The 27,992-nt window shown below is 33.3% G+C and overlaps 1 protein-coding gene across 1 annotated transcript; it reads left to right on the forward strand.

Annotated features, from left to right (window-relative positions):
* LOC114334041 (cyclin-dependent kinase 20-like) lies at positions 1 to 27,678 on the forward strand. Its single transcript, XM_028284040.2, has 5 exons — positions 1 to 261; positions 8,331 to 8,519; positions 11,834 to 12,070; positions 22,336 to 22,563; positions 27,339 to 27,678. Exons 1-5 carry the CDS (start codon positions 79 to 81, stop codon positions 27,525 to 27,527), a joined length of 1,026 nt encoding a protein of 341 aa, XP_028139841.1. The 5' UTR covers positions 1 to 78; the 3' UTR covers positions 27,528 to 27,678.
* Positions 27,679 to 27,992: the final 314 nt, after the last annotated feature.

Below are 27,992 nucleotides of genomic sequence, written 5' to 3' on the forward strand. Positions count from 1 at the left end.
CGGTTTCCATGGCGACCAGTTATTGGTGACTTTAAACATAACCTTTCCATTCAAAATCGAAAAATTTTCCCGTTGAAAATGAATAATTATAAAATTGTTGGAAGGGCTGGAGAAGGGGCACACGGGTTTGTTTTTAAAGGAATAGATGTAAGAACAGAAACTCTAACAGCATTAAAGAAGATAACCATAAATCCAAATAAAGACATTCCCAAACCCGTTATGAGAGAAATTCTTGCTTTGCGAGTTTTGAGACATCCAAATGTAAGTTGAGACTTAAAATTGAAGGGTCAGGGGGAAGAACGATTAATGTCTATCTGGAAGCATTTTCGGGAAAATGAAAAACAAAGTTACATATTCATTGTTTTCCCCCTTGCGTCCATTCTTGTGACGTGTTTTAAGACGATTCTCATCGTTATTTTCCCTTGGCCATTCACAGGTTGATAATACTCTTTCTAAGCTAACAGATTGCACAAGAATCGCAAAATGACCAAAAATTGACATTCATCCTTTTTCCCTCTGACCCTTCAATTTAAATTGTGGTAATTTTTTTGTTTTAAGGGGACTTTCTAAAGGGCCTAGCCGGGTAAGATGGTGAAAAGTGCCCCCAACTCGATTTAAATTCCATATAGGCCACTTTTTAGCACATATAGAGGAACTCATTTTCTGACATTTTTAGCCCCCTAGGTGGTCACATGACCCCCCTAGAGCCTAATCAGGCTTTTTAAGTTTTTATTTTTTATCTCAGCCGCATCAAGAGCTAGCCAAAAACTTTATTTAAAAAAGTTGTAAGTTTCAAAAAGATCTATATGAAAAAAATTTTTTATAATTTTTGGCGGGAAATTCGAATTTTTAGAACAATTTTAATCATTTAAATAACTCTGAAAAAAAAACTAAGACACTCGTTTTTACGAAAATCAATTATAATGTGTATTTTTGCACAATATTTCATCCTGAATTTTTTCAGATTTTTAAAATCGGTGAAACGTACCTTTAAACTCGTACATCCATTATAAAAATTAATTCGAATACTTTGGAAGCGTTAAGATATTTTATTTTTTGCAGCAAAACGGCGCGTCGTATGAAAAAATGAGAAGATAGTTTTTTATTGCAAATGGAACGAGGAATTCAAAAATGATTGTTAATTTGAAATATGTCAGTGGCATACTATCTTTCTTTCTTTGAAAATTTGGACCATTACCCCTATGCGCGCCAATGATGAATATCAAATCCTTAATTGTATGTCAAAACATGCACAATAACTACCTGTTAAAACCCGCCAAGTTTTATTACAATGGTGCCAGTAGTTTCGGCAAAATCGTAAAAAATGTGTAAAATTTTGTTTTCTTCAACGCCCTGTATCTTGAAAATGGATGGCGTTACAAAAAATTTTTATTAAGCAAACCCCAATTATTTTTCAGTTTTTTACCTATTATAGTGACGGTGTTACCTTTTTTGAAAAATATATATAAAATTATATCAAAAAAACGAAAAAAAAAAACCGAAAAAATGCGGTTTTTTATTTTTAAAGGTACGTTTCACCAATTTTAAAAATCTGAAAAAATTCAGGGTGAAACATTGTGCAAAAATACACATTATAATTGATTTTCGTAAAAGCGAGTGTCTTAGTTTTTTTTTCAGAGTTATTTAAAAGTTTAAAATTGTTCTAAAAATTCGAATTTCCCGCCAAAAATTATAAAAAAAAATTTCATATAGATCTTTTTGAAACTTACAACTGTTTTAAATAAAGTTTTTGGCTAGCTCTTGATGCAGCTGAGATAAAAAATAAAAACATAAAAAGCCTAATTAGGCTGTAGGGGGGTCACGTGACCACCTAGGGGGCTAAAAATTTCAGAAAGTGAGTTCCTCTATACGTGCTAAAAAGTGGCCTATATGGAATTTAAATCGAGTTGGGGGCACTTTTCACCATCTTACCCGGCTAGGCCCTTTAGTCCATATTGTGAGCTCACTCCCGTATGAAAAAAAATCTGATTAAGTTTCTTTATGTATTCCTATTCAAAAATGTCCCCTTTAAACAAATCAGATATGGTGAAAAGGTCACCATTTTTGCTGCCCTTTGGAAAATATTGTTTTCGGTTTTTTTGGGCCATTCTACACAAAAAAAGGTCTTGTATCTATGATTTTTCTCAGAAGTTGATAGTTTTTGAGTTATAAGCAATTTAAAATCTAAAAAATGCGAAAATACGCATTTTCGACGCTTGAAAATTCATATTAGACAAGGCGAAAACGGCGGATTCTTTGGAGAAAATACTCCCATGAGATTTTTTTTGAGACACCCCAGAATAAGGTTCAAGAAGTCGCCCACGCGAAAAGTGGTCCAAATTTTTTTTAACAATTCTTTTTTAATCAAATTGCAAAAATCAATATTTTTGACCCGGACAATTTTTTTTTTGGTTTTTTGGACTATTCTGGATAAAAAACGTCTCTTATAAATTTTTCTCTAAAGTTGATAGTTTTCGAGGTAAAAGCATTTTAAAATTGAAAAAAAATCGAAAAATGGCGATTTTCAAGACTTAATAACTCGGTTAAAAGTTAAAAGTTATTACTATGAAAGTCAGAAAGTGACTAAATCAAAGTTTAAAGCCCCCCTACAAGATCCTGAAGAAATTTTTGTCATTATTTGATTACTAAGCTGTTATTTTTAAGTAAAAATAATGAGCACCATGCACGTATTAGGCGGCGGTCCATGATGAGTGCGAAAGAGATGCCATTCAGGCAGTCCAATGGCGCATTTCACTCGCACTCACATTTACAGCCGCGTCAATACGATCTTACCGCTCATTATTAATAAATAAAAATAACAGCTTAGTAATAAATTATATGACACAAATTTCTTCAGGATCATGAAGGGGGGGGGGGGCTTTAAATTTGATTTAGTCACTGGTCCTAAAAATTGCCATTTTCGCGTTTTTCAAATTTTAAATTGCTTATAACTCGAACACGATCGACTTTAGAGAAAAATTACAAGAGACCTTTTCTGTCCAGAATGGTCCGAAAAATCTAAAAAAAAATTGTCCGGGCCGAAAATATTAATTTTTGCAATTTGATTAAAAAAATTGTTAAAAAAAATTGGACCACTTTTCGCGTGGGCGACTTCTTGAACCTTATTCTGGGGTGCCTCACGAATGTGATTATGCAAAAAAAATCTCATGGGAATATTTCTTCCAACGAACCCGCCGTTTTCGCCTTGTCTATATGTAAATTATTATTTTTGGCAAGCGAAAGTTTTATTTTTAATAAAATTAAAATAATACCAAAAATAAAGCTTTATATTGGGACCAATTTTATGGTAACAGCTTCGTAGTTTCTAAAATTTGCAAACCAACGAATTGCTGGAGCAAAGAAGACTAAAGGAGATCGAAAAGTTGCATCTCACTTCTCGCCTGTCCAGCGCGGTAAAATTCCAACGAAAAATGGTCCCGCATACTCATTTAGGAGTAAAACTAATATAAATAAATAATCATTTTGTTGTAAGACGAAACAATTAAGAGCCGTCTTATTTTCTTTTTTTTTTAGTTCGTTCAGAGAGCATCACAAGCACCCCAACCGGTTTAAAACCTTATTAGGTTATCATCAGAGAGAGTATATACAGGGTAGCGAGGAAGTATAGAAACACGGTAATATCTCGGAAACCGCTTAAACGATTTTTATAGATTTTGGTGAGCAGGGCCTATTTTACCACTAGGCCCGTGAGGCACCTGCCTCGGGCCCGCATTTTAATGAGGCCCGAAAAGAACACCAAGAAAAATTTGCAATAACAAAATAAATTTTCAAAATTCTTTCATTTTACAAACAGGAAACGATAAATTATGATTCCACTGTTGATTTTCAAGCGACTTCACCCGTCACAAGTACATCTCCGTCATCTCCTATTCGCGGTGTGCAAGTACTTGGAAAGGGAAACGAGAAACGACCCTGCGCGAGTCGCGGAGAAATATTGCAACTATCTTAAATAATTCATATTGTCAATTGAAATTGTCAAATTGACGTATATTTCATACCTTCTGTCAATGAAGCAGAAAAATTATATATTGCTCCACAATATTGATATGATATGCAATTATTATATAAAGGTAAATTTAATTAATTGTATTTTGCTTGCAGTACTGCATTTTAATAACTAATTTTATTTACTACATACAATTGTTGATGTTTTCATAACATAACCTGAATCTTATTTTTTCTTCTTATTATTTTTTTTGGACTATGGCCTTGACAATTATCCAGTAACCAGGACTAATATAATTGGCCAATATAATTAAAAGTGCGAATGATAGTACAGAGCGTAGAAATAGGGGTCGCTTTGCCGAACTTGCACGGTCCCAATAGAAAACGACAATAATAACTCTTTTCCTAGCGATATAGGGGATTGGCCAAAACTTTTAAATCTGAAATTTCAACAATATTTTATAAATAATCGACCGAATTAATATATTTATAAAATTAGTGAATGCGACATTTGCGATGTTTTATAAAATGAAAGCTAATGTAGCCGTGTTTATTGTTATGTTTGTAAACTGATTTCCACGAAAATTGTTGTTCTTCTAACTTTCGATGGGTATAATGACTGGAAAAATATCAATAGGACACTTATTCATCATAAGCGATCTTCTGAACATATTTCATCAATTGGTACATTAGTCAAGAGAAGTAGTAGAGCAGGACAAATTGTTACATTAATGGAAAAAAGTTGTTTAGAAAAAAGGAAAATTGGAGAAACGTAGTTCTACGAATAATAGCAATTATTAAATTTTTGTCCAAGAACGGTCCATCCTTTTATGGTTCAACAACTAAATTATTTACAAAAGGAAATGACATATATACCGTGTGTCGAATTTAAGATGAAGACAGCCCTATATTTTGGCTATCAAAATAAATACAGATTTGAGGTTTTGCACAGTCATACAGGTTAAATATTCACATTTTTTAAGATACTCAGCTGAAATTTAAATTTCAAACGCAGCCTACTGCGACTCCACAAACAGGGTAAATTTTCGATATTTTACTTCGCATTAGAGATATCGGAAAAATTTATTTAAAAAAGTGGTTCCAAATATTATTCTAACCCCACATACTAAATTTTATGACAAAATTCGCACTTTTAATTTTTTCATTATTTATAGCCAGGACCCTAAAACTTAAAATTGGGTGGCCCGAGATGCATCTCGGGACAGCTGAGATGATTTTAGGGTCATGACTACGAATACTGAAAAAAATGTGGATATTGCCATGCAATTTGGTATGTGGGGTTAGAATAAGATTTGGAAGTACTTTTTCAAATAACTTTTTACGATATCTCTAACGCGGAGCAAAATATCTAAAACTTACGTTTGTGGAATCGCAGTAGGCTGCGTTTAAAATTTTATTTTCAGCTGAGTATCTTAAAAAATGTGAATATTCAACCTGTATAACTGTGCAAAAAAATTGTTTAAATAAATTTTATTTATTGTTAATAAACAATATAATCTGGTGCAACTATTAAATAATTAATTCATTTAAAAGAGGTATTATTATTATTATAAAATCATATTTAGGGGCCCGAAAATTGTGTAGTGCCTCGGGCCTGATTTGAAGTAAAATAGCCTCTGTTGGTGAGTAAGGGTTTTCTAATACGGCCGATATTATAGTGATAATTACAGTGTTGTCAAATCTTCCGTTTTTCTGGAAATCCAATGAACTTTCTTATTTCAAATGGAATACCCTGTATACTATTTGCGTTTTCGCATTCTTAAGAAATACTGATTATTTTTCATGTTATATTTCCTATACTTAAATGCCATAATTTCGGAGTTGTTGCTACATTTATTAAAAAAACATTTTTTAAACAAATTATAAAAATCAAATTTTTCGGCCGGGATAGACATTATTTTAGGTTCTTTGGATCATTGGGAACAAAAAAGGTCTTTTGTAATTTTTCTTTAAAGTTAATCGTTTCCGAGTTATAAACAATGTAAAACTGAAAAAAATCAAAAATACAAAATTAGACTAGTAAATTTTCAAGATTCAAAAACACACGTAAAAAAATAATTTTTGAAATTACGAAGTACCTATATCAGGCTCAAACCTTCTTTTATCAGCTCTCTATAAGAATTTTTGGCACGTTTTATTCTAAAACATTGTTTTTTTTTATTTTTAATGAAGCGCATATGAGAGGACGGGAGGTCGGGTTGCATTAACAACTAGAAAAAAATATTTTAAAATGAAATATACCCAAATTACTTATCGTTAGCTGATAAAATAAGGTTTGAGCTTGAATTTAGGCCCTTCGTAGTTTCAAACATAACATTTTTACTTGTGTTTTTGAACCTAAAAAATCGTCATTTTTCTATTTTTTTTTCAGTTTTAAATTGTCTATAACTCGGAAACGATTAAGTTTAGACAAAAAGCGTTTGACAAAGTTTGGCACATAGGTCTGCTTTACAAAGTAAAATTAACACTATCTAGTAACTATTTCCTCCTAATCAAATCCTACTTATCAAATAGATATTTCTCAGTAAAATTCAAAGACCAACAATCCAGCCTCTGTCCTATTAACTCCGTAGTTCCGCAAGGTAGTGTTCTCGGGCCGCTGCTGTTCTCACTCTACACAGCCGATATACCAGAGTCTCATAATACTACGATCGCTTCCTTTGCTGATGACGTAGCAATACTAGCTGTAAATGAAGATCACATACAAGCCTCACAAGACCTGCAACCCCATCTGGACATACTCAGTGAATGGTACACAAAATGGCGAACAAAAGTAAACAAAACAAAATCATCTCAAATAACGTTTACCAACCACCACAACACATGCCCACCTGTAAGAATAGAAAATGAACGAATACCAACAGTAACAGACGCTAAATACCTTGGCCTCCATCTTGACCAACGTCTTACTTGGAAGAAACATATCCAGACCAAAAGAAGACAACTAGACTTGAAATTCCGGCAAATGTATTGGCTCCTTGGACGCAGATCAAAACTCAACATCCAAAACAAAATTCTTCTGTACAAAGCAATACTCAAACCTATTTGGTACTACGGACTACACCTCTGGGGCTGTGCAAAGTCAACATCACTGAATATCATCCAAAGATTTCAGTCTTAAGTTCTAAGATCAATAGTGGACGCACCATGGTACGTAACTAATCAAACACTTCACGAAGACTTAAATATACCTTTCATCAGAGAAAAAATCCATCGAGCCACGGAGTCACAAAATGAGCGTACGATTCACCATGACAATGAGTTAGTAAGGGAATTATTCCACAATGGCCCTGCCATAAGGAGACTAGATAGAACCTGGCCTCAGGACCTATTTTAAAACTTAAACATAAATAGAATAAGATGAGACATCATTGGAAGTCTCTTCTTCATGCCCAAAATCATGGAACAAAATTACTTAATACTCTTTTAATGATGTAGATTGTAAATAAACATAATTACATAAAAAAAAATTACAAAAGGCCTTTTTTGTTTCCAATGATTTAAAGAACCTAAAATAATGTCTATCTCGGCCGAAAAATTTGATTTTTATAATTTGTTTAAATTTTTTTTTTTAATAAATGTAGCAATAACTCCGAAATTATGGCATTTAGGTATAGGAAATATAACATGAAAATTAATCAGTATTTCTTGAGGACGTCAAAACGCATAAAATATACAGGATGTTCTATTTGAAATAAGAAAGTTAATTGGATTTCCAGAAAAACGAAAGATTTGACAACAATGTAATTACCACTATAATATTGGCCGTATTAGAAAACCCTTACCCACCAAAATCTAGAAAAATCGTTACAGTGGTTTCCGAGAAACCGTGTTTCCATACTTTCTCGCTACCCTGTATTATCTCTCCTATCTAAAAAGTAAGACGGCTCTTGTTACGTTTTACAACGAAATGATTCTTTATTTATTTAATTATTAATTTTGAGGTTGGCAAGTGCCTAAATTGAAGTTTAAACATTTAATTGCAAGATTCTGAAGAGTAATCATGGCTAATTTCAGCATATTTATACCGTTGTTTGTTAATTGTTAATTATGCGCGTCCACTTGATTTTTAAGCCGCCGCGCGTCACACTATATTGTGCGTCTCTGTCGCACTATATTATTGACCTACTATTTACTTAGCACATTGGCAATAATTAATCGAATAAATAAATAAAAAACTATGTTAATAATAAATTATATTAATAAATGTCAAGTATTTGTTGGGAATTTTTCGCAAAAGTACCTACTTATAGTAAGTGCGACAGAGACGCAGGATATAGCGTGACTGACTATCAAACTTTCTGCCTGGCATTGATATTTTTAACTTATATTTTTTATTGCAGATTGTAAGCTTGCTAGAAGTCTTTACAGTGGGAAGTTCTGTAGTTTTAGTAATGGAATATCTACCTATGTCCTTGTACGAAATTCTTAAGAACAAGGAGCTTACATTGGCACTAGGTCAAATCAAAACTTATCTTAAAATGTTGTTACGAGGAATCAATTATATGCACCACAATCATATAATGCATAGGGTAAAGCTTTATTATTAAAGTTTGTTTAGCAGTAAATGGTTGACTTCAATTAGTGCGGTCGTAAATATTATTAAATGTATCTGACTTGGCCCATTGTTAAGACCGGTCCGGAGCGATAAGCAAAAGAGGTAGACAGAGTTGGTCTTTTGACAACTAACACTGACTAGACGGTACTCCTATAATAAAGCAAAGGATCCACACAATTTACATTAATTACGACGACAAAAACAAAAAAACGGATGTAAAATATATTGCTTTGCCTTATATACCCGAAATTAATGTTTTCAAATGAGTTTTAAAATAAATTAAATCAACATTAAGAAATGAAGATTGACAAATTTTACCAGGAAACATATTTAAATTTTACCTGAAACGGGGACTTTTATACTATTATCGGTTAACCCAGGATGTTTATAGTTGAAGTCAACCATTTACTGCTAAACAAACTTTACTTATTGTTTTTTATTAGATGTAATCTACAAACTAGATAACCCTCTTCTTTAATGGGTATTTATAACCGCTAACTAAAAGGGGGTGGACTCATACTGACGGATAGTGCGGTTGTTTCCTCAAACCTTTCCTCAGGATTTTTCTTTCAGTAGCCAAGATTTGTCGATGTTTCCAAATAGGACACCAAGGGTCTGAATTTAAGTCTCTCTCTAAAGAGTATTATTTGGTTCCTTGCATTCTCATAACGAATGCTATGAGGTTGCCCGAATAAGATGAATTATATTTTGGAAGGGTTGAGAGTAACTCTACATTTATTGCACCACTTCATGAATATCACTGTCGTGGACTGTATATAAAATTAGAGCTAAAATTGAACCCTGAGGCCTGAGGGACTATAGCTTGTGGAGTGAACGGTGTAAAGTATTGGTTGGCGACCTTGACGCGTATAGTCCGATAGGTGAGATAGAAGTGTATAATTTTATGAAGGTTGTAGGCAGTTCAGCAATGTGAAGTTTTTCAATCAAGTCTGCGTGCAAGACTTGTTCGAAGACCTTCTGAACATCTAAAAGGATGCCCATTGCGCATCTGTGGTGTTCGTTAATGGGTTGTGATATGAAAGTAGCTGCTTCAGTCAATGCATTATGTGTGGAATGTTCAGCTTTGAATCCAAATTGAAAGTTTGGGATGATGTGATGTGCTTCAAGGAATTCTATGAGTCTCTCTTTGAGGATCCTCTCGTTGATTTTACCTAGAGTGTTTAAGAAAGATATTGGTCTATAGGATTTTGTGCTGATAAGGGATTTCTCTGGTTTGGGAATCATGAATGTATTGGTCAGTTTCCAAGATATAGGAAAGTGGTAAAACCTAAGCCACAGGCTAACGAATCAGTAGGTAACTCCGCGAAAAATCTTTTGTTCTCTATGTTCCATTTTGATCCCGATTGCATCAAAAATGTTAGTCCTTTGCGCAGATGGATGAGAGTTACCGGCATCCTACGCATAGACATATATTAACATAGATAGAGTGTCATGTTGAGCGAATAAGTGACCACACCATCTTTTTTTGGATCAGTGCTGTTTCACTCATACACATAGTAAAGCTAGGTATAGTCAAAGACGAAGAGAACGGTTCAGTCATGTAAAAAGAATGGAGGAGCAGAGACTACAGATAATTGCGCTATAAGGAAAACCAGCTTGCAAGCGTCCACCGGAAAAACCACCAAAAAGGTGGAGAGATAGCTGGCAGTGCAGTCTATCTCTCAAGAAATACTTCAACGTCGGAATTAACATATCGGCAACAAGTATAAGAAGAAGACATAGTAAAATTGCAACACTAGTCGTCTCCTACCGTGCTCTTATCTCCACTTAGTTTCATGTTAGTTTCTTGATACAATGAGCTAGAAATTAGGTACGCTCAATCTATGTTAATATGTAAGTCTATGATCCTACGTTTGCCGTGATTGGTTGTTAGGTCGCGCATTTGCCTTGATTGGTTGTTATCGTCGAGAATTCAAAATTTTGTCTCAGGAGTGCATTGCAAAATTGGAACTGTCAAAATCGAGTGACCCTACTGATTCGTTAGCGTTACACTAACGCGGTAAGCATTGATTATTTTGGTTAGAAGCGGGATAATACCCACTCTCAGGAAGTTTTTTAACGCATCATCTGTGTATACCATCATGACCAAGAGACGTCTTTTTAACCAAGTTTACCCATCAGCCTGAAGGTGCCCTCTCTATCATTGAGTGAGGGTATGCATCCAAGTGTGGAAGAGGGTTATTGAGTATTTCTTCCACTCTCCGTTCGGTGTTACGTTGAAATCGCTCATCAAACTTTGGGTTGTAACTACGATGTAAAATCGAAATTGATGGGAAAATAATAAAGCAGGAAGCAAAGTTTAGATATCTGGGAATCGATATAACTAGTTACAGAGATGTTAAAGAGGAAGTACGACAACAAAGCTTAAAAGCAAGTCTTAATGACATCATCTGGAAGAACAAACACCTAAGACAAGACACAAAAACAAGAATCTATAAAGCAGCAATTACACCTATATTGACATACACAGCGGAGACAAGACCTGACACATCTAAAACGAGACGACTACTAGAAACAACAGAGATGAAAATACTTAGGATAGACGAATATCAGGGAAAAGTCTGTTGGATAGGGAGAGAAACGAAATCATCATGCAATGAAGAAAATATAGCTCATGCAATAGCACGAGATGGACGAAGTCACCAAATGGACGAAGAAGTATTGGCAGACCAAGAAAAAGATGGTGCGATAATTTAAACAATTTAGGAGGCTAATGTTGAAGAAGAAACAGGCTTTAAAGCCTACATACAAGAAGGAAGAAAAAGAAGAAACTTTGGGTTATTTGGGGAGATAAATGCGGCTTGGAGAGAGCTTTTAAAAGCATCGGTCTTATCTAGTGGATTGTTCAAAAATGACGACATTAACTTTAAGATGTGAGTGAAGTTCTGTTTTTTGATTTGTTAGGATTTTATTTTAAGTTTGTTCTAAATTTTTTTCCCTTCTCCGTAGTCTAGGCCGGTCGTAACTCGCATACACTGTTCTTGTTTCAGCTCTCAGTCTATCACGCAGTTCCCTATGTATTAAATAAAATAAATATCTTTATTCGATAAGACACCTCGACTTTCAACGGAAGTGATTGACGCAAATATCTAAATGACAGCAAAATATAGACAACAACAATTAGTACGATAGTTTCGACTTTACTTTTATCTGCTTTATTCCAATTTACGTTTTGTAAAATGATTTATGTAAATACTTTTAATATATTTTTATTTATCTAAATATTTTTGTGTGGTATTTTGATCTTTCCTAATTTAATTTTTTTAGGACATCAAGCCGGCGAATCTTTTAATAAGCAAAAAAGGAATTTTAAAGATAGCCGACTTCGGTTTAGCGAGGATCTACGACCACGAAAAGCGCCGTTTGTATTCGCATCAAGTGGCCACTAGATGGTATAGGGCTCCTGAATTATTGTACGGATCAAGGACGTACAACATGTCAGTGGATATGTGGTCCGTGGGATGTATTTTAGCCGAAATGATAATGAGGAAACCGCTCTTTCCTGTAAGAATAAGTTTTGTTGTCTATAGATAAGAGAAATCTGTTAATAGCCCAGTAAATGAGCGTTTTGGAGTGTAGGTAAATATCGTGGTCACGACGGATTTTGTTTGATTTGGATTTAGGTTCCTCTTATCTGCTTCTTCATTATTGGACCTGAGCCCAGGGTTGCTTTTACTTGGGGGGTGAAAGCCACCCCTTGTCGAGGGAGAAAAAACATAAGTTCAAAATAAGTCCGGAAATAGATAAACTGACTAATTCTAAGCAACTTTTGTTCTAGAGTTTTTTCACTAAGTAAATACTCGAGTTATTTGCGAGTGAAAATGTTCATTTTTCAACAAAAAATAATACAATTAACTAATTTTGATGGGAAATAAGCCACAATTTTACTAAAAAAATTATTTTATTAACGTTTCGACGCCCAAGTCGGGTGTCGTTGTCAAAGTACAAAATAATACTAAATTAAACAAAAATGTTGTTGCTTAGTAAAAAATTCTTCTAATAATTTATTTAATCTAACTCATTTATATCGGCAATTCAGACATGTATTATACATTTTAAAGTAGAAGACTTTAAAATGATATCGCCAATATTTATGAGTTGGGGTCCTGGGACCCTAAATCCCTGGGGATTACATGAAATCAACCCCAACTTACGAATATCCGTCACAAAAAACATAACATGTGATTTTACTGTCATAATATAATCATAGCGCGAGAATTTTATGTCACCATTGCATGTGGTTGTCTTTTTAAAGACAGATCACATGTTATGATTTTTTTGTGACGGATATTCTTGAGTTGGGGTCGATTTCATGTAATCGAATGAACTATCTTTCATTAAAGTCGTCCCAGGAACGCAACACATAAATATTGGCAATATCATTTTAAAGCCTTCTACTTTAAAATGTATAATATATGTCTGAATTGCCGATATAAATGAGTCAGATTAAATAAATTATTAGAAGAATTTTTAAAGTTATACTTCTTTAGGCACGAAGGTGAATTTTTACATTCCCTGGCGCATGCGTACACCGACAGTATGTTGTTAGTTGCTAAATCATCCAAGTTATGTATGTATCAGCGCAACTAAGGTTTGAAAATAATATATTAGTGTTTTTAGTAAATATATTTATTATAATTTTTGTGTATTTGGATTTGTCTTCCTTGGGAGTAAGATAATAAGTATTTTAAACATTTTTATATTTAATACTTCACTTGATCTATTTGTCACCGTCGTTTGTAATTATGTCCCAGAAGCCGTAAAAACAAAACCCTGATGGGTTATTGGTAGAGCATTCGACTACATAACGCGAAGGTCCCGGGTTCAAATTGTGACACGGACGATTGTTATCCTTTTTTTTTAATTTTTGGTGTTGTTTTAATAAAAAAAAATTGAAAGTGGTAATATCAAAATTAGTTTATTAATTAAATAAAATACAAATAACCTGTTGAAAGTATATTTATTTCGTTGAAATCATATATAATAGAAGTATAACTTCTTATGTGCGTACAAAGTACACACACATTCTTTTTTTTTTACTAAGCAACAACATGTTTGTTTAATTCACTAATATTTTTTGTATTTTGACAACGATACCCGATTTGGGCGTCGAAACGTTAATAAAATCATTTTTTTTTTTAGTAAAATTGTGGCTTATTTCCCATCAAAACTAGTTAATTGCAAAAATGCCACAAGAAAATAGCTTCAGAACAACATTAAAAAATAATACGTTTTCAGAAGGTTTTCGCAAATAGCTCAAAAAGTAAGTATGTAGCTAGATATTTTATCGAAAAATATTTTTGGCAATAATGAAGCCTATAAAAAACAAAAAAGGTATATTTATGAAGTCTAAGAATCCACTAAAAGCAAAGTTGTAGCTCATGAAAAATACCTAGGTTCTTATTCGTCAAATCCCACATCGAATATTTCAACGTGAAATAACCAAAAAATGAAGCACTTTCCGAGGAAAACTCATCAAAACTTTTTTAAATATTTAAAAAACAGCTTTATTTTTATTTTTTACAAAGTTTCTAGCAACAAAACTAAGTGAGTTGCGCTCAAAATAAATTTGGTCCTTTTTTTTGGTAAAAAAAAATCGTAAAATTCTCCCCCTAATTAGCACCCCAAATGAAATTATTCGTTATCTGTAGTATATGTTATCTGTAAGTTTGATCGGTTGAAAGTGCTTATTATTGAAAAAAATGAGTTTTATATTAAAATTTTTTTATTTATAAAAAAAAACATTTTTTTCCAAATAAAAATTATTATTGATTCGAGAAATCTCGAATAGGAAGAAAGTGTAGGTTTTGCTTCTTTTTAAATATTTTGGACATTTTTGTTTTTCTATAAGACAAAAATTGGTTGGAAAAATTTCTGATTCGGTTTCTTTGTGGATTCCTATTCAAAAATGTCCCATTAAAAAATATCTGAAGGGTGCCTGCCGGAATTTTTGGGCAGAAATTAAACAATTTTTTTAAACAAATACAAAAGATCACGATTTTTTGCTCTGGAACATATATTTTTAGGTTTTTTTGGGTCATTCTAAACAAGAAAGGTATCTTGTAATTTTTCTTAAAAATTGATAGTTTTCGAGGCTTAAAAACTCATTTAAATTAGTATTTTTGAGGTTGCCAGATCCTTAAATTGAAGACTAAACATTCAGCTTCAAGATTCTGAAGAGTGATCGCGTCTAACCTTAATTTATACCGTTGTTTTTTAATTGTTAAATATGCGTGTTTATCCGATTTTTTTGCCGGTGCGGCGCGCTCTATTTCAAAAATCTCCTATTTTCCTCCGAAAAATATTTTTCTAGAATCTTTGGGATATTCTAAATAAAATACATAAGTTTCTTGACATTTTTCTCAAAAGTTAATAGTTTTTAAGTTATAAGCGATTTAAAATCCGAAAAATCCCAAAAAAAACGCGTTTTTGGATTTTAAATCGCTTATAACTTTAAAATTTTTACCTTTTGAGAAAAATGTCAGGAACTTATTTTATTTAGAATGTCCTTAGAATATTCCAAGGAATCTAGAAAAAATATTTTTCGGAGGAAAATTGGAGATTTTTGAAATAGAGCGCGCCGCACCGGCAAAAAATCGGATAGACATGCATATTTAAAAATTAAAAAACCACGGTTTAAGTTAAGGTAATTAATTAACAACGCAATCACACTTCAGAATCTTGAAGCTGAATGTTTAAACTTCAATTTAAGTATCTGGCAACCTCAAAAATACCTACTAATCTAAATATGACTTTTTAGGCCTCGAAAATGCGTATTTTCGCATTTTTCAGATTTTAAGTCGCCTATAACTCGAAAACTATCAATTTTTAAGAAAAATTACAAGATACTTTTCTTGTTTAGAATGACCCAAAAAATCTAAAAATATATGTTCCAGAGCAAAAAATAGTGATCTTTTGTATTTGTTTAAAAAAATTGTTTAAACAATTTCTGCAAAAAAATTCCGCCCGGCCGGCACCCTTCAGATTTGTTTAAAGGGGACATTTTTAAATAGGAATCCACAAAGAAACCGAATCAGAAATTTTTCCACACGGGAGCGGTCTCACCAGATGGACTAATAAGTTACATTTTTGTTAAAAATATTGCTGTGGACAAATTATTTACTTTTCGAGTTATTTTATTTGTGAAAAACCGTCTAGAAAACCGTGGTTTTTTGTTGTTGAAATTTTGTTGAAAAATTAATATATTCACTCACAAATAACTCGAAAAGTACATATTGACTATAGAGAAAAAACTCTAAAGAACGAACGTTGCTTAGAATTAGTCGATTTATCAATTTCCAGGCTTATCTTGAACGTATGTTTTTTACCCCCGAGAAGGGGTGGCTTTCACCTCTCAATTAAAAACAACTCTGGGCTCAAGTACAATAATTAAGTAGAGGGTAAGAAGAACCTGAATCCAAATTTTCACACAATTCGGTGGTGATACGGAAGATTACACGGTATCGCCGTATTTCACGTTCATCTACTGGTCTATTTATAGATAAGAGAGATTTGTTAAGATTGCTTGACGTTTCTTTCTTTAGCTTTGAAATATATTAGATAAGTGTGACATGTTTCAGGAAATATGTGGTATAAGAAAGATGTTTTAAAATTAGCGTCTGTAATTTTGAAATCTTGGACAATTAAACGCGAAATATGTTGGGAATTCTATAAATAGCAAAAGATCAAAAGATGTTCCACATATTTCATAAAATATTCCTAAATACATCGACTTTCGCTTCAGCGCAAACATTTGCACGATTAATCATGGCATAATGAAGGTTGTGTAGCATAATTTTTCACACGAAACAGTCTCGTGAGATATTTTCAGATTTCAAAAAATAATTGCAGTTAAGTTTCAAATTATTATCTTATGCGTCTTATATACACTGCGCGTCAGAAAAAACGGGCCACCCGCATTTGAGAAATTTTTTATTTTTTTCTGATATATATCATATCAAATATAATCTATTTTGTATTGGGTCAGTTACTATTGTTACTCCAAGTAATGAAGCTTAAAATAGGACAAAACCTCACAATTTTTACGGAATGGATCGATTTGCTTGAAATTTTGAAAATAGGTAGTGGATAGTCTAAGGATCAAAATGTATATGATGCCGAAAGGCGCTTTTTTTACGATGGAGCTGGTTGCCACCCCATCCCTGGGGTGGAAATTTTTTATTATATTTTGACCGCAAAAGTTGGTAAAAATATTCATTCGAAACAAAAAACGTTCTATACATTTTTTTATAAAATTAATAGTTTTCGATTTATTCGCTATCGAAAGTGTTAGTTTCATATCGAAAAAATCAATGTTTTTAATAAGATTTCTGCTAATAACTCCAAAAGTTTTCGTTTTATCAAAACAACTTTACTTAACAAAAATGTACCTTTTAAAAAAATAAACAAAACTGTTTTTTTTTTATTTTCTTTAAGACTAATAGTAATCGAGCTATACTTTATTATAGGTTAGCTCTTCTTCGTCAAATGCTAAATATTGTAGTTTCAAAGTCAAGAGACGGGAAAACTATGCATTTTTCGAGGATAACTTGTTCAAAGTAATTTAAAGTATTTAAAAATATCTATCTCCAGAAATAAAAAATAGTCTATAACTAAAAAATTAAGTGACTTAATAATGAAAAGAATACCAGTCCCTATTTTTTCAGCAAAAAAGTGATCGGAAGCAACCTCCTAATCACCACCCTAATTAAAATTAGTCGTAGACCTTATTTAGTCTTCTTTATTCATGCATTATTAATAGGTTCTAGAAGTTTGACCGGCTTAGAATGATTAGTTAAAAAAAATGGAGTTAAAAGCGAATAACGAATTTTTGTAGTTTGGAAAAAAATGACCTTTTCTTCAGAATAGAAAGGTTAGCATCAGAGATACGAAAAAATGTTTAAATATGAAATTGTAGGTTATTTAGTTCCCAAGAACTTGGTTTGAAAACATTTTTTCTACGGCAAAAATTGAGTAAATCGTAAATGAGTGTTATCGAAAAACATTGATTTTTTCGATATAAAACTAACACTTTCGATAGCGAATAAATCGAAAACCATTAATTTTCTCAAAAAAATGTATAGAACATTTTTTGCTTAGAATGAACATTTTTATCAACTTTTGTGGTCAAAATATAATAAAAAATTTCCACCCTCGAGATGGGGTGGTAACCACCCCCATGATAAAAGCGCCTTTCGGCATTATATAGATTTTGATCATTGGACTATCCACTACTTATTTTCAAATTTTCAAGCAAATCGATCCATTCTGTAAAAATTGCGAGGTATCTCGGACTATGGACTACGTAACCCGATATCATCATTAATAACAAATGCAAAACAAGGAAAAATTTTGCAAAAATAATAAATCTATTGAAAATTTCGATGTAAATACCATTACAGTTAGAGTTAAAGAAGAATTGAATAATTATAGAGTCATGAAAAGGCAAGCATCACTCGTTTCAATAATGTGTGCTGCCACCACGGTTCTAGATAACACTCATCATTCGATTTGGCGTAGAACTAATCATCGCTTTGGATGTCTCTTTGGGGAAAAGTGGTACATCCCTAAATGAGATTATTTTGAAGCTCTTCGCATGTTGTTGGAGCAGATATACGACGTTTTCGTCTTACACGCCTTTTAAAAAGGCTCCATACATGTTCAATAGGAGTAAGGTCTGGACAATAAGCAGGCCACCATTTTTGTAATGCCAACATCTTCAATATACTGTGTTATACTCCTTGCCGTGTGATCCCGCATTATCGTGCATCAACAGAAACTCGTTGTCAATAAATCCAGCATATAGCACCACATAATGTTGTAGCATCTCCGTTTGGTATCCCTGTGCTGTTAATGCTCGTCCCTCAATCAAGAAGCCATCCGTGTGCGACTCAAAAGAAATCTGTGCCCAAAACATTACTGAGCCACCACCAAAAGCAACACGGTATGACCTAGTGCAGGAAACATAATGTTCTCGTTCTCCATCCCTTTTGTAGACCTTAATATGACCAGATTACCGATATTCGGTGTCTCGAATCACTCTACGCCAGGGCTACAATCAAAGGTGACAAAACAATACCTTTAGAGCTGTGATAAACAAACATGTGAACTGCAATGATGGCTAACGTTGAACGAATGAATAATATAAAAATAAGATAAAATGACGGTTTTCATTAATAGTTATTTATGTATTAAGAGCGAAAAGTGATTATTGCTTGAGAGTAAGAGTTACCGCTCGACGCGTAGCGGAGAGCGGTAATTACTCGAAAGCAATAATGTCACTTTGCGCTTGTAATACATCCAACATTTTTTCTACAATCACTTAATAAAATGAAACTATTTTTAAATCATTAACTTTATTGTAACTATTTTATATCTGTCATTATAATGTCATAACATTAACTTTTATATCTTTCAGTTTGAATAACAAGAATTAACAGTGTTTGTATAGGGCTTTTCATTCACAGTCATTTGTTTCGAGCTTCTGTCATATGTAGTATAATCTGTGTATATTAGTATTATACACAGATTATACAACATATGACAGAAGCTCGAAACAAATGACAATCGATGAAAAGCCCTATTTTATGGTTGTACGGTTGCTACGGACGACGAGCGTAAAATCAAACTTTACGCGCCAGTACTCAGTAAACGTCAACTTTTCGTTGCCATTGACAAGCGAAAAAGTCTTCTTTATCAAGTGATTGTAGAAAAATAATATTAAAGACGCAGCAAATAATATTCTAGGGCCAGAAAAACCACCATTGCGCAATGACTGGTTCGATGCTGAGTGTGAGTACATTACAAGAAGAAAGAGCGATGCATATAAACTGATGCAGCAAAGAAGAACCCGAGAAAAACAACAAAAATATAAAGACCTTAGAAGTGAAATAAAGAAAATAGAAGAAAAAAGCGAATTTATGAAAATAGAATATAGTCCTGTCGCCAGGGGGGTACAACGGCCTCGTTAATTCAGATGGACTTACTCAAGTTTTTTTTATGTATTTTGACCCGTAGAACACGAATTTTTTGGGTAACAGTTGATCCGGATGTCGATAAGATTGTTATAGACCAAGAACTTGAGGAATCAAATAACAGCGATTTTTGGCAAAACAAAACAATATTTTGTATTTTTTGGGCCATTTTAAGTAAAAAATATTTCTACAAGTTTTTTCGTAGGATGCACAGTTTTCGAGATAAACGCGGTTGAACTTTAAAAAAATCGAAAAATTGCAATTTCTGAACCCGAATAACTTTTGATTAAAAAATAAAATAGCAAGTCTGCTTACCGCATTTGAAAGTTTAAGTCAAATTATATCGGTTTTGATTATTTGCATTGGTAAAAATTTATTTTTTTATTGTTTAACAAAGCTATAAACACGTAGGGTTTCCCGTGCTTTTACATGCGTTTTACCGCATGTAACGTAGAAATAGTCTTGATTGCACTAGTACCTATTCTACCTACTCGTTCGATTTTAAATGAGAAATCATAGAAACATCACTCACGCACTAGTTGTTTGTAGCTTTGTTTAACAATAACACAATAAATTTTTAGCAATGCAAATAATCAAAACCGACATAATTTGACTTGAACTTTTAAAGGCGCTAAGCAGAATTGCTATTTTATTTTTTAATCAAAAGTTATTCGGGTTTAAAAATTGCAGTTTTTCGATTTTTTGAAAGTTCAACCGCGTTTATCTCGAAAACTGTGCATCCTACTAAAAAACTTGTAGAAATATTTTTTGCTTAAAATGACCCAAAAAATACAAAATATTGTTTTGTTTTGCCAAAAATCGCTGTTATTTGATTCCTCAAGTTCTTGGTCTATAACAATCTTATCGACATCCGGATCAACTGTTACCCAAAAAATTCGTGTTCTACGGGTCAAAATACATAAAAAAAACTTGGGTAAGTCCATCTGAATTAACGAGGCCGTTGTACCCCCCCTGGCGACAGGACTAATACTGGAAGAACCTGAGACATTAAAACAAGAAAATCAAACAAGAAATAAGTTCTATAAAACTCTGAATAATGCAAGAAAGGAATTCAAACCAAGGCTAAGACTATATGTAAGGATAAAGAGGGGCAGATACTCAATAAAAAAGAAGAAATATTGAAAAGGTGGGTGGAACACTCTAAAGAACTACTTACTATCGAAGTAGAAGATCCAAATCAACCACCCCAGGAGCAAGCAACAATTCAAGAAGTACGGGATGCAATAAAACACCTAAAAAATAATAAATTTCCAGGAAGTGATGGTATACCCGCGGAACTTATTAAATATGGAGGTGCTACTCTAGCTAATCAAATATATAAAATAATACTAAGTGCCTGGAATGAGGAACAAATCCCGGAAGAGTGGTGTATTGGAATCGTTGGCCCGCTACACAAAAAGGGGTGGTCAATTGGAATGTAAAAACTATAGGGAAATATCCCTCCTTAATACAGCTTACAAAATATTTTCGAGTATCTTATATGGAGAATATCAAAGTGGTTTTAGGCCTGGTCGATTAACAACAGACCAGATCTTTGTACTAAGGCAAATACTGAAAAAAAAAACCGATGAATTCAATATCGACACGTACTATCTTTTCGTAGATTTTAAATCAGCCTATGATAATGTCCTAAGAAATAAATTGTATGAAGCCATGGATGAATTCCACATCCCTGATAAACTGATAAGATTGGTTAAGGCTACAATGCGTAAAGTTGGTTGCAAAGTCGAAATACAGCAGGCGTTTGAAACGCTGCGACAGGGAGATGCGCTGGCGTGTCTCCTCTTCAACATAGCTCTGGAAAAGGCGGTCAGAGATGCCCGAATAGACAACAGAGGAAATATTTTTAATAAGTCATCCCAAATTTTGACATATGCAGATGACGTGGTCCTAGTTGCCCGCACAACAAGCAAGCTAGAAGAAATGTATACCACCTTCTCAAATGTCTAAAAAATATGGGCCTGCAAGTAAACGAGGAGAAAACTAAAATGATGGCATCAACACCCAACAATAGAGCCAGAAACATCGGCCACCAATTCACGGTTGATAAATCTACCTTTGAATTGGTGGGCAAATTCACATACTTAGGCTCCCTGATCATCAAGGAGAACGTCATGACGGAAGAAATCAAGCGAAGGATAATCCTAGCAAACAAATGCTATTTTTGACCGAGTAGACATATGAGAAGCAGAAACTTAAGCAAAAAAACAAAAATAACCATATACAAAGCCCTTATAAATCAGTGTTGACATATGGATCGAAAGCATGGACCATCTCCAAGGCAGATGAAAACTTTCTGCTTATATTTGAACCAAGGATCCTGAGAGTAAACAAAAATTTGGTGGTAAAGACGTAGTATCTCTTATAAGAATAGGAAAACTAAGATTAGCAGGACATCTATCAAGATCACAGCAGAACAACCCTCCTAGAAGAATCCTTATGTCACAACCTGTGGGAAGTAGTAATAGGGGTAGGCCAAAACTCAGATGGAAGGATGGTGTAGATGAGGACAGGAGAAAAATAAGCGCAGCAAACTGACAACAGTTGGCAATGGATATAGGACTGACCTACGTAATAAACTTGGGAAGGTCGGGGCTCTTTCATAGGGCTGTAGCACCATTGATGATGATGACGGTTTTCAATAATGTTCTGAGTATTTCTGGCACATATTCCACTAATTCTGGTGTAATCAATATTTAAAGTTGTGTTTTATAGTTTTTAACTACTTACTCTTACCATACAATTGCTATTTAGATTGTGCCTTCTACATTTTAGGGGGAAACGGACATAGAACAGCTAGCAATCGTATTAGGAACTTTAGGTACACCGAATAGTGAAACGTGGCCTGGTTTGACGCAATTACCGGACTATAATAAAATAGCTTTTACGCATACGGAACCAAAGGAATGGTCAGCAATTTTATCCGAAATAGATTCCGCGACTATAAATTTGATAAGCAAGATATTGATATACGATCAAAACAAAAGGATGACGGCAAAGGAGGTACGTATTTTCATATTCTTCTGCATTTTGCTAATAATTGTTTGTATTTTAAATATTATATTATGATTTTAAGATGTGTCAGTTTTCCTAAACCATTTTCGTTACCAGAAAAGAACACCAAATCTGTTTTCATATTTCTTCTTTATTCCTTTGAGTAGGTAGCTTGAAATTTATGGTAGGGGAGCCCTAAGCGGGAATTTTTGCAGTTACTCGAGCGCGTCAGATTATTACATGGGGAGAAATCTTGTACCCTGAAAATGTACCTCTACCATATTATTGGGGCTCTTAATGCAGGGGAGTTCGTTAAGGGGGAACCGAAAAAAAAAATCTAAGTATCCTTAGAAAAACTCGAAATTTTCAGATTAAGATAAGGTAAGTTAAGTAAATACATGCAAAACAGTGTATAGGTATTTCAAAAATCTGACGATTTGAGCATAAGGAAATTGGTCCCAAAGTTTCACAAGAAAAAGCGAATATTTCGCGAAATGAATGACAGATCGAAAAACTAAAAAATACGTGCTCAATATTTTTCAAAAATCTATCGAATAATACCAAACACGACTTCCCACGGAGAGAGGTGGGGGGTAAATTTAAAATATGAATCTCGCGATATTTCGCGAACTGAACATCAAATCGAAAAACTGAAAAATACACTTATTCAATATAATATCTGAAAAATCTATCGAAACACGAGCCCACACGGAGGTAGGGTGGGGGTTACTTTAAAATCTTAAATCGGAGCCCCCATTTTTATTGCAGATTTGGATTCCTTACGTAAAAATAAGTAACTTTTATTCGAGACATTTTTGCGAATTATGGATAGATGGCGCTATAATCTAAAAAAACGACTGTTGAAAATGGAAAATTAAATTAAAAATGGAAAGTCCCCACTAAAATGAAAAACTTTACTCAACTTTTTTTGCTTTTAGGACCTACTCTTCACAACCCAATAGGTCTCCATAACGCTCGAGTGACTGCTGCTCCATAACAATTCGTCATATCTAATGGCCGGGGTCGGTTAGGTAAGGTAATCTCCCCCTTACCTTAAGGAATGACTGCCAAGATATAGTTTCTCTCTTGTTAGTCAACCAACAGTTTCGGGTCAACGAACTGAGAAGAGAATAGGGGCACCCCCAAAAGCCGAATAAGCCGATAAACGGCTAACTTCATGGAGATGTAGTATGCAACGGAAAACCACAGTATGGATATTCCAAGAACAATCGGCATGTCAACCAATAGTGATGAAATAGCGAAATAACAATAACAAGCGTAATCCCTATAAAAATTCACCCAACTGCAGACAATGAAAATACCGCAATTGAAACATTTTACCAATTTATATCAGAAGCCTTAGCTATGACAAAAAACAGGAACTTACTCTTATCATGGGTGACTTCAATGCAAAAGTCGGATCAGAAAGTACTTTCAACATTGCTGGAAAATTCGGTCTAGGACAACGAAATGAAAGAGGATTACGGTTGGTTGTAGATTAGAGGAAAAATTTGTAATTATGAATATTTGGTTTTGTCTACCAAAACGTAAACGATTTAAAACTGTCTCAAATCGGTCAAGACTTACCTAAATACCGATGATATTCGTTCAGACCACATTCTACTCTACAAGCACTCTGTTAGGCTAAAGAGAGTCTCTAAAAATCAGAAAACCTCCAAAATATCACTAGATGCACACCAAGAGCCACTCTAAATAAGGTTTCTCAAGAAATTAATAACAAGTTCCACACGAAATTAGACTAGAAGATACCGAAAGCATAGATTATTGCCGGAAACAAATGAAAACGACAATAATCACTGCAGCTCGAGTAAAATCTTCGAACAGTTAAAAATGACTGGATGAGAGCAGACATCGTGGATCTAATGGACGTTCGGAGGCAGTACAAAACATCTAACCTCGATACAGGACCACCACCCATTCTAATCTCAAGTTCAAAAGGCAATCGACCAAGCGAAACGAAGGAAGGCTTCTAGCTTCTTCAAGATGCGGGATTAAACAACGCGTCTTGTCTTCATTCATTTAACTATTAGATAACAGGAGTGTTGGAAATATCGATGGGTTCTTGACAAAACATCGTAACCGACAAAACGCACATTTTACAGGAGACGACTTTTTCTTCTACCGACTTTTTGGTTAATATAATTAAAATTTTGAAACTGTGATAAATTAGTACATAAAAAAATATTAACTTAAGAAAAAAAAACTAATATAACATTCTTTTATTAAATTATGTAACATACGATACTTTGTCAGACCTTGTCTGTGTAAATTCTAGTTGAAGCTTGTCGCTTAAGATAAACATACGATAGTTTCAAGGTATCAATATATAAATGAATATTCATAAATAACGTAAGTATCTTAACAGAAAAAATATTATTAATAATAAAAATCGACAAAGAAAAATAAAATTTAATACGTATATTAATCTGTGACACCGTACTAAATGATGTACTATTCAAAAAAATCTCAAAAATTTAATTCAAATGATACGACGTCCCAATAAATGTAATTTTTGGGAACTTCGTAGTTTTACAGAATTACTACCACCTTAAGAGGGTATTACTCAAGTTTGAACAGATATTACAATTTTATAGGTGTTTTTTAAAGCTTAAGATGTAATCTTTAAAATGCACTAAACTATTTTGCTTTAGACATCAAATAAACAACTTCTTTTTGAGACAATTAAGAAAGATAAAAAAAATGTAATACAATAACCCAAAAATATCAGTTAAAAACTATTTGTACAAAGTCATCAAAACCTTTTTCTGTACAACTTACCTAAAATACATTTAATAACAAGCTTATTTGAGCTCTTATACAGTACAGTGGAACCCCGATAAGTCGGCCCCCGATAACCCGGAAGTCCGGCTAACCCGGACCGATTCTCATCAGATAAACATTTTGATTTTTAGTACATATTTTGTATTTTGACAATGACACCCGTTCTGGGCGTCGAAATGTTAATAAAATTATTTTTTCAATTTAATTGTGGCTTATTTCCCATCAAAATAGTTAATTATCAGATAAATATTTCAACAATAAAAATGTATGTACGTGATATAATATTTGAGAGATAATGTGTATTTGTGTAATTTGAACAATACGATAGTAAAAATGTCTCATGGCACAAGCCGGCAGAAACAACAGGCACCTGTCTGTAGTATTCCTTTATGTTTTATTTCAAACTGTGTTAGCATTGTTTAAGAAAGACTATTTAAAAAATTATTTTTTAATCAATGGTCTTAGTTTTCACTGTTATTAATACATAATAACAAAACATCGTTCCGATTGTGACTGTATGAATACAGTATAGTATTGTTCGCTTCCGTTTGCTTAGGTTTGTGTTTGCGTGTTTTTAGTAATTTAGATGTGTAGGTACTAGGTACTGTGCATATTTATATGTATTTCATGTTATTTCAATTCTAACGGAGTTTATCTGTAAGTATACCGTATTTCCTTAATTTTTATCATATTCTCCGGCTAACCCGGATTTTCGATAACCCGGATCGGCCGCGGTCCCGATTAATCTGAGTTATCGAGGTTTCACTGTATGTCTGCGTAACTTGGAACCTATTGATAACTTTTTATTATCAGTTTAAAAAAAACTATCAGATATTAAATTTTATTAATTTCATACGAGGTTTGTCAAAAAATAGGAATCTTGTTCAAGAGTAAAGTAGCTTTATCAATATCGAAAATTGTTAATAAAAAAAGTTGTTTGTTTTTAAAAACTATGTTTCAATATTCTTTCTATATTGACTCCCCTACAGTTGTGTCAGGTTTCAGTGAACTTACTACAAGTTGATATATTTTTGTTGCAAATATAATATTTATGATATTTGCACAAGAACAACTAAAAACCATAGCTTATGTCATTACCAAATTAGTAAATTAGACTTAAACTTCTATTAAAAAGACAATAAACCATAAAAACAAGTATTAAAAAATTACCGCATCTATTGAATAAGAGGAGTTATCAAAACTACCACTATTTTCGTTTTAAATTGTTCTGGCGAAATAAAAAATTTGCACTGACTAAGTTCTAACACATGTAAGATAACACTGAGTAATCCTCCTAACGGTCATTTAATCTTATCTTAAGCGACAAAACATGCAAACGTAACCGACAAGATTTATGGCGCTTACTATAATCTGTCGGTACTACCTTGCCGTTTACGATACCAAAGGCACAAAATGAGCTTGAAATGCGGTGGTTACGATAAAAATTAAATTAAATTTTAGATACTTAGGATGTTATTATGGGAAAAATAATTTTGAATTAGCTGTAAACTATCGTAAGGAACCATATAAGATAAAAATCCCATTTTCGGAAAATTGATGCTTACAATGTTTTGTCAAAAACCCGTCGATATCATCTCCTTTAACAAGATATACAGCAGCGGCAAATTACCAGACAACTGGTTAGGTATATCAAGAGGTTTCAGCTAAAGTTCCTAATATTTCTATTAAACGTCGTAGCATACAGGGATGCGCTATGTCACCGATGTTGTTTAATGCCTACATTGAAGAATTGCTCAATGACAAGCACTTCATCAGCCGGGAAGGTGCTGATGATTTTTTCTTGCTTTTGTTGTGGTTTTAATCTCTTCTATGGTTGATATATCCTTTTTACAAGTGTAACTTTTATGATACACCCTATAGTTATAATTCTTTTACCAATTAAAAGCCCGATTGAAAAATGTTTTGTAAACTATCTCTCTCATTTTATGAACCAATCATGTGATTCTAATATTATGTTTTAGGCATTAAGAGACAAATTCTTTCAAGAAAAACCCTTTCCTTGCAAACTGTCGCAAATGCCCAAGTTAGAAGATTGTAAATCGAACGATTCGTTAAATTTTACAGAATTCGACAAAATTTTCAATTCCATCAGCGACGACATTGAGATTGGCTGCGGGGATATTATCAAAAAAGAAAGACGTCGTGTATAGTTTTCGTTTAACTGTGAAGTGTCAGTTACTGGTTTTAGAAAAATTTATACACTTTTATATATTTTAATTTATACTAAACAAATTATACTTTTCTTTTCGTTAACCAATTTGTATTATAACTAAACAATTTATTAAACAGATTTTAAATCCGTAGGTATATTTTATTTAAACTCCATTTTCTACGTGCGAAGAAACTTCCTCTTTTACCCCAGAAACAGACGAACCACTCTGCACCGCCACAAAGTGGCTTCGACAGGCGATTTTGTAGCGCCAATGATTTTTGTCGCTCGTGTGGAATAGCACGTTTAATTTACAATACGGCTAATCATCGGAACATATTGGTTCGTCTGTTTCTGGGGTTAAGGTTGGCAAATTATATCCTGGGTTGTGTGTATTAGGTTATTCCCGTTGGTGTTCGTCCAGTATCTTATACTCTTCACCCACGAAAAATTAGGTTGGAGAAAA

This window comes from Diabrotica virgifera, chromosome 9 (genome assembly GCF_917563875.1).
Source record: "Diabrotica virgifera virgifera chromosome 9, PGI_DIABVI_V3a".
NCBI classification, from domain to species: Eukaryota; Metazoa; Arthropoda; class Insecta; order Coleoptera; family Chrysomelidae; genus Diabrotica; species Diabrotica virgifera.

Bases quoted from the DNA above. Each gene is read 5' to 3' on its own strand.
- LOC114334041 (XM_028284040.2), top strand. From the start codon at position 79: ATGAATAATTATAAAATTGTTGGAAGGGCTGGAGAAGGGGCACACGGG. The intron at 12,071-22,335 runs GTAAGAATAAGT...TCTACATTTTAG, and splicing joins TGAGGAAACCGCTCTTTCCT to GGGGAAACGGACATAGAACA. The intron at 22,564-27,338 runs GTACGTATTTTC...ATTATGTTTTAG, and splicing joins AAAGGATGACGGCAAAGGAG to GCATTAAGAGACAAATTCTT.